We start from the raw sequence: 13,648 nt of genomic DNA, 5'->3' as shown, positions 1-13,648 counted from the left end.
AAATTCAGCCAGCATGTCTGTGCCCCCTTTCTCCAGCGGCCCAGCAAAAGCCACATGGGCTTCCTCTATGGTACATATGACCTTGAGTGCAAGCAATTTTTAATATACTTTACAATAGTTTCATCTTACAGCTGATGCTTAGATTTCCTTTCACGACTTGTGACTTGGCCCCTGAAGGGTAGTTTGCGTGGCAGCTGAGGGTTATCCCATCATGATTTCTGGATAGCTGAAAAACTTGCTTAGATTCCACTTTCCACAGACCTTGACCCTGATAGTTGTGTGTAACATTGACTTGTCCTTCATGAGAAGACCACACCAGATCCGGGACATTGAATGAGCATGTGTAGGTTGTGGAACATTTCAGAGTAACTTCTGTAGCCTCTGATATGGTCTGACTGGGAAAGACCAATATTGGACTTGGCGGGTCATCTGAAGTCATACAACGAAAAAATCATTAGTTTATCATCTGAAAAAATAATGTCCTCCAATAAATACCCACCTGTCCCAACATATCAAACATGACTGAGCTAAACAGGGGAAAAGTCTTAAGTTATGATACCAGACCATCAAACAATCCATGTTTGTCAATGGATTCCAATAACTTGTAGCTGGATATAGAGAGTCTAACCTCTTTATTGAATTGTATTCAAGATGGTGCCTCACAAGATGACAGATGGGAAGAGTAGTATAACCCTTAGCCATCCTCATTGATTTAATTATTAATGGTAGGGCCCTCAAAACTTAAGCATATTACTATATTTTGCTGGTTCCGGACTTTGACTCTGCCTGAAGTACAGCCAGCTTATAATAATATGTGGAAGGAATGCAGAAAGTGAATTGCCCTATAAAGAGTTAAATGGGTTGATTGGTTTGACAACCCCTAGTTAGGATGGAGGACACCTGGAAATATATGGATTATGGTGGTCCAAGCTTGGGAAGTTTCTTTAACTAGGGGGAAGATGAAGCATCGGAAGGTGCCCAATGACCTCAATGGGTGGTCATTGACTTCAATAGAGACCAACAGTTCTCTAGAGCAGGGAGGTTCTGGATATAGAAGAGGGTCCTTTAGCTAAGTAAACTCTAAGGTCAAATAAGAAGGATTTGTCTGTAGAGAACAACCCTCTTAAAATAGGAGCATCTTAGAAATCCCATAATTCATTTACCTAGAACATTCAACCGAACAACATTCTTGTATGAGAACTTGAAATGTTTCATTTCTACCCGGAACATGTAGTTCTTCGAGTTTTCAGACTGGATATTATCGATTTTTATGGAGCAGTCACCATTGCCCAAGTCCCCTATGAAAGACGCAGTGTTTTTCGGAGTATTATTCCTAATAAATACTTTATCATACTTGTCTCCGTCAATGCCGCTATACCATATTCCCAAAATTCTCCGACTTGATAGTTTAGGATTTGAATACGTATAACTACAGGGGATAACCACACAGGAGTGTTTCATTGCCCAAAGTTTCTGGGGAATTTCCAGGTAATACTCGGCCGCATTGCATTGAAGGCCTGGAAAAGAAGAAAAAAAATACTTTTAAAAATTTCAAAAGACAAAACAAAAATAAAGAATATTTCAAAGTTGATTATTTTACATCACCTACTTATTTTCTTCTATTTTTTAGTTGTTACATTTTCTGTTAAGATTGTTCTCACTTGTTTTAGAGAAGTTGCGTGACAACCAATATGGCTACCACTGCAGCTCTCATAGCACTTATCAAAAACATTCCCAGATTCCTTAAAGGGGCTTTCCAAAATGAGTGTTTTTTTTAACGTATAAATATATCTGTCCATCCCTCGATCTGTGCTGCTGTTTTACCCATTAAAGAGGTTGTCCCAAATTGACAACCCCTTTTTAAAATGCAACCGCTCAGGCAATGGGCCAAATTATAGCATAGGTAAAAGGAGCAAATTCCATTGGTTCCCACCATTTAAGGCTCTTCTTCATTCCATCTCTACCTGAAGCAGCCTACTCTAATCTTCCTGTCTCTAATTTCTATCAATGTGACAGTTGTTTGGGCTCTGCTTTTTGGGTTCTACATGGTAGTATTTTGTAGCCATTACATGGCCATATTATGTGGGCACTTTTTGTTGCACTTATGTGGTGGCATTATGTAGGCAGCGTAAGAAAAACTATTTTGGGTAGTATTATAGCAGTACAACCAACCATTTTATCTCCCTTCCTTCCAAATTTGTGGGAGGGCCTCCATATATCTTTTGCTTAGGGGCCACTACCAATCGGGTGCTGCCCGTTCAGATAAGGTGGCCATGTTATACATGGTTGTGTTGAGTTTACCAGTGCCGAAGCTGCTCTTTACTCTGGCTCATAGAGGAAGGCCCCTAAGCGGGGAACCCCTTTATAATGTTTTGTGTGCCCTAATTGAGAACATGGAAAGGGGCAACTACTTTAAGGGGTTTCACGGTCTTAATTAACGTAAGAAAATATATAAAGTTGGGTACCTTTTAATAAGACTGCAATAAGTAAAGATAAAGCTCTTCTGTGGTCCATTGAAGAGCTTGAGAGAAAAGAAAGACACATAATAAATAGGTAGATTGCAATATTTCAGTGCATGAGTATATATAGTACCCTGCTTTAATTTTATCAGCTTGTTGCATCCATGTTCACAACTTGCTGTATCTGATAGAGCCTAGATACACTAATGTTGTATAAAGTAAAAAATATATACATCACAATTTGTCAAGTATATACAGGGCGTGTAAAAGCAAATTATGATGTTTAATATGGTATTCTCACCACTAGGTGGCGCTTCTGAGAATTCTACTATCTCCACCTCAGTGAATGTACTTTATGTTACATGTTATCCCGTTTTCTGGAGATCGTTTCTACCAATATTTTGAATAAAAAGCCTAATGCTGCAAGAGTTGTTCTTGTTGTTGTTGTTGTTGTTGTTGTTGTTGTTGTTGTTGTTCTTGTTCTTGTTGTTGTTGTTTTTCTCAGAAGTGGTAAGTAAACCTGTAAATGATAATTTTACATACTTTTCTACTATGAATAATTTTCAGAGAGACTTGAGATGCAATTTTTTTCTTTGTTAACCCTGTCAACAATACAGACCAAGCCTCCATAACAACAGCCATAGTGGCTCCATTAACAGTGCTAGCAGAGTGCCCCACATAGTGCCAATAAAGTGCCTACAAGAAACAGTAGTGTCAGCAGATTATACCATATAAATGATGCCAGCATTGTGCCAACAAGGAGCCCTCAATAGACAGTACTGCCAGCAGAGTGTCCACCTGTAAACAGTTCCAACAGAGAGCCCCTAATAGACAGTACTGTCAGCAGAGTGTCCCACATAAACAGTGCCAGAAAAGTGCCCCCAATAAACAGTGCCATCATGGAGACCTTAATAGACAGTACTGCCAGCAGCGTGTCCACCTATAAACAGTTCCAACAGGGAGCCATTAATAGACAGTACTGTCAGCAGAGTGTCCCACATAAACAGTGCCAGCAAAGCTCCCCCAATAAACAGTGCCAACAGGGAGCCCTCAATAGACAGTACTGCCAGCAGAGTGTCCACCTGTAAACAGTTCCAACAGAGAGCCCCTAATAGACAGTACTGTCAGCAGAGTGTCCCACATAAACAGTGCCATAAAAGTGCCCCCAATAAACAGTGCCATCAGGGAGACCTCAATAGACAGTACTGCCAGCAGCGTGTCCACTTATAAACAGTTCCAACAGGGAGCCATTAATAGACAGTACTGTCAGCAGAGTGTCCCACATAAACAGTGTCAGAAAAGTTCCCCCAATAAACAGTGCCAACAGGGAGACCTCAATAGACAGTACTGCCAGCAGAGTGTCCACCTGTAAACAGTTCCAACAGGGAGCCATTAATAGACAGTACTGTCAGCAGAGTGTCCCACATAAACAATGCCAGAAAAGTGCCCCCAATAAACAGTGCCATCATGGAGACCTCAATAGACAGTACTGCCAGCAGCATGTCCACCTATAAACAGTTCCAACAGGGAGCCATTAATAGACAGTACTGTCAGCAGAGTGTCCCACATAAACAGTGCCAGAAAAGTTCCCCCAATAAACAGTGCCAACAGGGAGACCTCAATAGACAGTACTGACAGCAGAGTATCCACCTATAAACAGTGCCAGCAAGTAGCCCTCCATAAATAGTACTGTCAGCAGAGTGCTCACCTATTAAGCAGTGCAAATACGGAGCCCTCAATAAACAGGACTGTCAAAAGAGTGCCCAACTATAAACAGTTCCAACAGGGAACCCTCAATAAACAGTACTGTCAGCAGAGTGACCTACATATTTAGCAATCCTTATCTTGGCTCTAGTAAATTGCTGCAGCGTGATAACTTACCACTCCTGCCATTGAAAACCAATATAAAATTCAAGTTAAAGTTTCTTGCCACTGTAATGATTTTATTCTGACTGCCTTCAGCTATCACAAGGGGGAACTCACCGTTTACATATTAAAGTCAATAGGAGCAATATAGAACTATTTCAAGGTAGAATTACCCGCTTTGCTGTGAGTACATGCAATCTCCTGTGGGGTCACGTGACCGATGGCATGTTTATTCCTTTTCTACTTAGTGTATGAATGCTGTTCCGATTAGCAGTAGGGCTGCTGATAATGAATGATTTCTGTTATCTCTGTGTTTGGACGTTGCTAGCCAATACTTTTTAGTCTGGATTTGGTCATTATTTAGCTTTGCCTGGTTAATTAGAGCAGAGTACTTTTCTTGGGTTTATATATATTTCAGGCCTGGATTACTCACATGCTGGTTTTACTGTTTTTAGCATGTGCTAAACTCTTTCCAGATTCTTGTTGGTGACTTTGTTCTTCTCTATGTGTTTGTGTGTATTGTGGGACCTGTTGGTCCTCTGAGAGATCTAGTCTTTGTATAGTGTTTTATGTGTATCCTGAGATCAGTAGTAACACTGGTTTGTTTGTTTGCCTTCCCTGTGTATTTGGTCTGCTGCCAAGCAGTTTTCTTACCCTTTTGTGGTAAAGTGTTCAGATAGGGTCAGTGAGTGTGGTTAATGTTTGTCCACTGTCTATTCATCTGTTTAATGCTTGCATGCTATTCATCGCCCATCCATTCTATTTACGCTTTGTCTCCATCATCTACTACCTTTTGTATTCAGTTCCGCTCGTCCACAGGTGAGTTGTGCCTTTCGTTTTCTGTGAGTTTTCATGCGTGCGCCACTCTTGTGAAAGCGATAGTCTGGTGTTTAGGTCTTGAGCACAGCCAGCGGCATAATATAATATACCCCTCTAACACATGTTAATCATTATAATCAGAAATATTGGATCTGATAAAGCACAAATTTCACTCTAACTTTTGTTTAGAGGTAATACATACTTACAGAATGGAGCAATTCCACACGACTGCAATGGGATTCCCAGGATAAGCGATTGTCTCCTCAGTAATTCCTTTCACTCTGTTCTGCAAGTTGGGATCAATGTTAAAGGTAATTGAAAGCATCTAAGGGGGGATATATAATAATGCCAATCACTCTGGATCCAAGAGCTTGCAATCTACTCAACACAGAACTCATGAAACACCAAATATAACCTAACCGGTGTACAGACTCATAGACTTTCTATTGAGCCTCTAAACCTCTCCAAGGAAAGCCGATTAGAAAGGAAGCGGCCCAGCACTCACCCGAGTGCTTCTGCCACTTCATTTAAGCGATCGGTGGGGTCTCAGTGCTCGGACACCCACCGATCAAAACTTCTGACATGTCACTATGACATGTAAAAAGTTTTTTAAAAGTTTAGTTACACTTTGACACTAGAATTGAATTTAATGGAAGCTGTATGAATCTGTATGCAGTGAGCTCCCCCTAGTGGTGGCTGTAGATATACAGAATTAAATCATGTATTTGTCTGTGTGACGTGAACAGGGGATTGAAGGCTGTATAACAGAAAAACAGACTTATGACCCCTATAAAAATATATTATAAAATGAATCAACACAGAATTTTTCACCTATTTAAAGTAAATACCCCTTCATTCCTATACTGCCCTATACCAATGCAGATAATACCATTAATCCCCTTTATTATTCTAAATCACCATAAATAGAGCATCATTACTATTAACCCCTTCACTAGGGGGTGAAGAATATTACAATTCCCCTCATCCCTACCCTAAAATAATTGATAACAGAAAACAATAGATTATATTTACCTACACAGGAAATAGAAATAAGGTGGGAAAAAACCCTGATCCTCCGACCCAACCGTTCCCAACTTCACGACTGCAATGAGGAGGAGTTTCAAGACAGGATGTCACACCATTCAAACTTAATGGGTGTTAAAGTCACAGCCGAGTGCAGATGCAGCAGAGGGGAGTTTGTAAATACACAAAATTATGATTTCCATCTCTCACCATTGTTAATATTACAACTCAGGTTTTACATAGGGCTTCAAATTAACCTTCTGCATTACCATGATTCATAAAGAATGCAATGTAAAAGAGTTAAATGGCAACCTCAGCTCTGCTACATCTGTAGATCATCGGAAAGCAAACACTACTATTACCCAACTGCATCTTCTCACATGGACTATTTTTAAACTGGTAGAATAATTTCTCATATTCAAGGGGTTTTCCAAGCTCTATTATCTTGCTCATATTCACTATATACATATATCCCACACCGTATACTTATCACAGGACACAAAAGAAACAGTTAAATGACAAATTTAGATAATACTTCCATTAAAAAAAAATTGGCCTGAAATTTTACACTAGAAGGTTGTCAGTGGTCCAGGCGATGGACTCCCAACGACCCGGAAAGAAAGAGCTATGGCGGTTGGTAATGAACATGAAACCATTTGGTTGACATTTCCGTAAGTTCCAACTCAAAGGGTTCATACCAAAAGTAAACAAAATTCAATGGCCCATCAGTTTAATCCCATATGATGGAACACAGTCAATGTCATCTTCTAAAATGTCTCTACACAATACCAGGAGATCTTGTAGAGAAGAGCAAACACTGTAGAAGAGAGCTTCACCTAAGGTTCTCGATGTCATAGAGCCATGCTAGAAAATAACATTGGGGCAACCATGAGAAGGAAGGTCCATAGATTTCCATGGTACAGTATAGAGCAGTGGTGGTCAAACCACTACATTTTGGGGGCCTCAGATTGACCCTGGGGTCTAAAGATGATATATTGTGCTTCACAGACAGACAGACACAATATACAGTGCACAGATGGAGGAGAGGTCCCCGGGCCACACTGTGAGCACTCACGGGCCACTAGTTGCCCATCACTGGTCAAGAGTAGGTGCAAAAAGTTGCCGCGAGAATCAATCCTACTTCGAAAACATCAATGTGAGGGAGATTCCAATGACAGATGTCCCTGCCCAGTGCCAAAGGTCCCTCCATTCTGAAAATAAGTGGGGGAGGGGTCAAGCTTAGAGACCCCGAAGTGGTGAAAAGTGGAATTTACCTTTAAAGCTACAACCATAACTAATAAAACTTACTGCTAATAGATTATAGTATCTTACCCCCGGGCTGCAGCTTTCGTGTCTGTAATATATTCTTCCTTCGTTTGGATTTATATGTTTTACAGATTTGATAATTTTTTTATGTTGTAAAGCAGAAGTCATGAGATCACTGAATTTAGCATAAAACCACATAGAAGTAATTCAGCTGATTCATCAAATGTATTGTATAAAAGGAACTGAGCTCTTAGGCCCTCTGCACACGAACGTGCCCATAATCCCTGTCCATGATTAAACGGAACAGCCAGCCGCTTAAGACTGCGGGCAGCCACTCGCATTTGCGGGTCATGCTCCCATATAAAGTATGGGAAAACAGTTAGTAAAAAGCAAAAAATAGGACATGCCCGATCTTTTGCAGGGCCTTTCTACGGCCCAGACACCTTCCTGTGAATATACGGGAAGGTGTCCATGGGCAATAGGAGTGAATGGGTCTGTAAATACGGACCGTAATTACAGAAGAATTCTACGGTTGTGTGGATGGGGCCCTAGATTAATCTGTTATTTGCATTGCACTGTTTTTTTAATTATTTATTATAAACTTTTTGTTGTTTTAACTTATTTGCCTTTTTTGCCATTTATTTGTCTTTTGTGTCTAATGCTAGCTGGAAACGATAACCAAGTAGGCTTGTAGCTGCTGATGGATCTTTTAATAGGATGTGTGTATCTCAATTTAGTACTTTGAGTGCACAAGGGTGAGTTAAAGGTGGTGTATGTCTGTATGTATGTGAGAAGTGATATGAAGGTGGGGGTGTATGTCTGTATGTGGGAAGTGATATGAAGGCGGTAGTATATGTCTGTATGTGGGAAGTGATATGAAGGCGGGGGTGTATGTCTGTATGTGAGAAGTGATATGAAGGCGGTGTATGTATAGATGTGAGAAGTGAATTGAAGGAGGTGGTGTATGTTTGTATGTTAGAAGTGATATGAAAGTGGTGGTATATGTATGTATGTATGTATGTATGTATGTGAGAAGTGATATGAAGGCAGTGGTGTATGTCTGTATGTCAGAACTGATTGAATGTGGTGGTTTATGTCTGTATGTGAGAAGTGATATGAAGTTGGTGGTTTATGTCTGTATGTGAGAAGTGATATGAAGGCGGTGGTGTATGTCTGTATGTGAGAAGTAATATGAAGGTGATGGTGTATGTCTATGTGAAAAGTGATATGAAGGTGGTGGTGTATGTCTGTATGTGAGAAGTGATATGAAGGTGGTGGTGCATGTTTGTATGTGGGAAGCGATATGAAGGCAATGATGTACGTCTGTATGTGAGAAGTGATATTAAAGTGGTGGTGTATGTCTGTAGGTGAGAAGTGATATGAAGGTAGTGTATGTATGTATATGAGAAGTTATATGAAGGCGGTGTATGTCTATATGTGAGAAGTGATATGAAGGTGGTGGTGAACGTTTGTATGTGAGAAGTGATATGAATGTAGTGTATGTCTGTTTGTGAGAAGTGATATAAAGTTGGTTGTGTATGTCTGTATGTGAGAAGAGATATGAAGGTGATGGTTTATGTCTATGTAAGAAGTGATATGAAGGTGGTGGTGTATGTCTGTATGTGAGAAAGATATGAAGGTGGTGATGTATGTCTGTATGTATGTGAGAAGTGATATGAAGTTGGTGGTGTATGTCTGTATGTGAGAAGAGATATGAAGGTGGTGATGTATGTTTGTATGTGAGAAGTGATATAAAGGTGGTGGTGTATGTCTGTATGTGGGAAGTGATATGAAGGTGGTAGTGTATGTCTGTATGTGGGAAGTGATATGAAGGTGGTGGTGCATGTCTGTATGTGAGAAGTGATATGAAGGTGGTTTATGTCTGTGTGTGAGAAGTGATATGAAGGTGATGGTGTATGTCTATGTGAGAAGTTATATGAAGGTGGCGGTGTATGTCTGTATGTCAGAAGTGATATGAAGGTAGTGTATGTCTGTTTGTGAGAAGTGATATGAAGTTGGTGGTGTATGTCTGTATGTGAAAAGAGATATGAAGGTGATGGTTTATGTCTATGTTAGAAGTGATATGAAGGTGGTGGTGTATGTCTGTATGTGAGAAAGATATGAAGGTGGTGATGTATGTTTGTATGTGAGAAGTGATATAAAGGTGGTGGTGTATGTCTGTATGTGGGAAGTGATATGAAGGTGGTGGTGTATGTCTGTATGTGGGAAGTGATATGAAGGTGATGGTGTATGTCTGTATGTGATTAGTTATATGAAGGTGGTGGTGCATGTCTGTATGTGAGAAGTGATATGAAGGTGGTTTATGTCTGTGTGTGAGAAGTGATATGAAGGTGATGGTGTATGTCTATGTGAGAAGTTATATGAAGGTGGCGGTGTATGTCTGTATGTGAGAAGTGATATGAAGGTGATGGTGTATGTCTATGTGAGAAGTTATATGAAGGTGGCGGTGTATGACTGTATGTGATTAGTTATATGAAGGTGGTGGTGTATGTCTGTATGTGAGAAGTGATATGAAGGTGGTGTATGTCTGTATGTGAGAAGTGATATGAAGGTGATGGTGTATGTCTTTTTGAGAAGTGATATGATGGTGGTGGTGTATGTCTGTATGTGAGAATTGATTTGAAGATGGTGGTTTATGTCTGTATGTGAGAAGTGATATGAAGGTGGTGGTGTATGTCTGTATGTAAGTAGTGATATGAAGGTGGTGGTTTATGTCTATGTGAGAACTGATATGAAGGCGGTGGTGTATGTCTGTGTGTGAGAAGTGATATGAAGGTGGTGGTGTATGTCTGCATGTGAGAAGTGATATGAAGGTGGTGGTGTAGGTCTGTATGTGAGAAGTTATATGAAGGTGGTGGTGAACATCTGTATGTGAGAAGTGATATGAAGGTGGTGGTGTATGTCTGTATGTGAGAAGTGATATGAAGGTGACGTATGTTTGTGAGAAGTGATATGAAGGTGGTGGTGTACGTCTGTATGTGAGAAGTAAAATGAAGGCGGTGGTATATGTCTGTATGTGAGAAATGATTTTAAGGTGGTGGTTTATGTCTGTATGTGAGAAGTGATATGAAGGCGTTGGTGTATGTCTGTATGTGACAAGTGATATGAAGGTGGTTGTGTATGTCTGCATGTGAGAAGTGATATGAAGGTGGTGGTGTATGTCTGTATGTGAGAAGAGATATGAAGGCGTTGGTGTATGTCTGTATGTGAGAAGTGATATGAAGGTGGTGGTTTATGTCTGTATGTGAGAACTGATATGAAGGCGTTGGTGTATGTTTGTATGTGAGAAGTGATATGAAGGTGGTGGTGTATGTCTGCATGTGAGAAGTGATATGAAGGTGGTGGTGCATGTTTGTATGTGGGAAGCGATATGAAGGCAATGATGTACGTCTGTATGTGAGAAGTGATATTAAAGCGGTGGTGTATGTCTGTATGTGAGAAGTGATATGAAGGTAGTGTATGTATGTATATGAGAAGGGATATGAAGGCGGTGGTGTATGTCTGTATGTGATAAGTGATATGAAGGTGGTGTATGTCTGTATGGGAGAAGTGATATGAAGGCGGTGGTGTATGTCTGTATGTGAGAAGTGATATGAAGGTGGTGTATGTCTGTATGTGAGAAGTGTTATGAAGGTGGTGGTGTATGTCTATTTGAGAAGTGATATGAAGGTGGTGGTGTAAGTATGTATATGAGAAGTGATATGAAGGCGAGTGTGGAAGAGGCAATAGTGGGTGAGGTGGCCGAAACCTTATGGGTGAAAGTTCAAATAGCGTTAAACACTAAAAAAGTAACTTTGGGTATAATCTACAGATACACTGATACATATGTATTGCAATGTTTTGTACCAGTGATTAAAAATTACTTGTTTAGTTCCCTAAGGGGACTAAAAAGAAAAAAGTTAGGCACATGCGCGGAAAAGGTCCGTGTGTCATCAGCATATGGTGCGAGGCTGCGTGATTTTCGCGCAACTGGCTTCACGATGACACTCTGGTTTAATGTTTACAAACAGAAAAGCACGTGGTGCTTTTCTGTTTTCATTCAGAGTTTTTACTACTGTAGCGCGCATCACGCGCGGCACCCGGAAGTGCTTCCGAGAGCCGAGCGCGATTTGCACGCACCCATTGACTTCAATGGGTGCGTGCAGTGTGAAACACGGGCAAAAATAGGACATGTCATGAGTTTCACGAAGCGCACTTACGCTGCGTGAAATTCACTGACAGTCTGAACGGCCCCATTCATTAACACAGGTCCATGCGATGCGCGTGAAAATCACGCGCGTAGCACGGACGTATTATACGTTCGTGTGAATAAGGCCTTAAACAAAGTTTTTAGTCATGTACAAAATAATAAAAAACAATGTTAAAAAAGAACCAACATTTTCCACTAAATTAAAAAATAAAAACAAATATGATTGGTATTGCCGCATCTAGAACAAGCCTGATCTATTACAATATAACATTATTTATTCCACATGGTTAATGCCGTAATAAAAAAAAATCTTGTTTTGTCACCTTTAAAGCCCCCCCCCCAAAAAAGTGATCGAAAAGTCGTATGTACTCAAAAATGGTACTAATAAAAAGTTCAGCTCTCCGCGTAAACAGGTTCTTGCAAAGCTCCATCAACAAAAAAATAAAAAAGTTGTTGCACTCTGAACAATTAACAAATAGTTTTTTTTCTTTCAGAAGTTTTGCAGTCTATTGTACCAGCGATCTAATGAATGTTTACTCAATTGCCCTAGGGGGACTAAAAAAAATAAAAAAACTGTTAAATAAACTTTTTATTAATGTACATGAAATCTAAAAATATTTAAAGTTTAAAAAACCCATTTCGTTCCTCACATAGTGTAACAATTACAAATATAAAGATGATAGGTATTGCCAAGTTCATGAAGGTTCAAACTATTACAAAATAACATTATTTACCCTGAGGATGAACACAGTAAAAAAAAATATATATATCTAATAAAAAACACCAGAATTGCTGTTTTTTGGTCATCTTAGCTCCTAAAAAAATTGAATAAAAAATAATCAATAAAACTACAGCTCATCCAGCAAAAAACAAGCCCTCACACCTCTCCATCGACGTAACAATAAAACATTTCTGTCTCTCAGAATATAGCGACACAAGTCTATTTTAACAAATAGTTTTTTTCTTGTAAAAGTTGAAAAGTAATAAAACATGATTTTTTTTTTATAAATTTGGTGTGGCCATAATCATATTGAGCCACAGAATAAAGTGAACAAGTTATTTTTAGCGCATGGTGAAACGAAACCCAAAAATCCATGAAGGAGGGGCTGTTTTTTTTCTCATTCCACCCAACAAAGATTTTTTTTTCAGTTTCCCAGTAGATTATACGATACAATAAACGGTAATGTGAAAAACTACAAGTCGTTTTGCAAAAAAGAAGCCCTCACACGGCCATGTCGATGGAAAAATAAAAAAAACTTATGGCGTTTAGAATGCAAGGAGGAAAAAAAGAAAAATTATAAAGCCGAAAAATGGCTGCGGCGGCAAGAGGTTAAAGGGGTTGTCCAGCTTCTGACAACTGATGACCTATCAGTATGTCATCGGTGCGGGTCCGACACCCGGTCCCTGCACTGATAAGCCGCTCCGGTGGCCTGCGGGCATCGGATGTTGTGGTGCATAATTCTATGGACGGAGCCCAGAAGCAGTTGGCTGAGTCCAATGCATAGCGGCCGTGCTGCAGAACTGCAGGTCCGCTCCTATTCACTTGAATAGGAGCAGAGCTGCAGTATTGCAGCTCGGCCGCTATTCCGTCCCCGGAGCCAACTGCTTCCGGCATGTACGTCCGGTGCATGGAGGCACCGAAGCAGCTGATCTGTACAGATCACGTACTGATGACCTATCCGGTGGATAGGTTATCAGTTGTCAGAGCCTGGAGAACCCCTTTAATGATATAGAGGATGGGAGTAGTAGTGATGTTTCTATTTTTGCATATGACACTAAGCTATGTGGTATTGTTCAGTCTATGGAAGATGTTCGTAAATTACAAGTCAAATTGGCTCTAAGGTTTACCCACATCCCTTCCCTTTCTCCCATCCCTTGGTTGAACTTGATGGACATATGTCTTATTTCAACCGTATTAAATATATATCAAGCACAGACACTAGCAACAAAGGCCAGAAATGCATGGGCCCACTCAGGCGCCATAAAACTTTAACCCCTTCCTGAC

At 40.1% G+C, this 13,648-nt stretch overlaps 1 protein-coding gene across 1 annotated transcript in view; it reads right to left on the bottom strand.

Moving 5' to 3' along the window:
* The window catches only part of LOC142662675 (uncharacterized), an 85,722-nt gene that overhangs the window by 46,423 nt on the left and 25,651 nt on the right, over nucleotides 1-13,648 (bottom strand). The window contains exons 9-12 of the mRNA XM_075840887.1: nucleotides 5,351-5,430; nucleotides 2,466-2,521; nucleotides 1,164-1,517; nucleotides 130-429 (exon numbers count right to left, since the gene is read on the bottom strand). Coding sequence (XP_075697002.1) covers nucleotides 130-429; nucleotides 1,164-1,517; nucleotides 2,466-2,521; nucleotides 5,351-5,430 — 790 coding nt within the window. The remainder of the gene's footprint in view (nucleotides 1-129; nucleotides 430-1,163; nucleotides 1,518-2,465; nucleotides 2,522-5,350; nucleotides 5,431-13,648) is intronic.

This window comes from Rhinoderma darwinii, chromosome 10 (genome assembly GCF_050947455.1).
Source record: "Rhinoderma darwinii isolate aRhiDar2 chromosome 10, aRhiDar2.hap1, whole genome shotgun sequence".
Lineage (NCBI taxonomy): Eukaryota > Metazoa > Chordata > Amphibia > Anura > Rhinodermatidae > Rhinoderma > Rhinoderma darwinii.
Note: the sequence above shows the minus strand (reverse complement) of the source record. Positions and strands in the feature narration are given on the sequence as shown.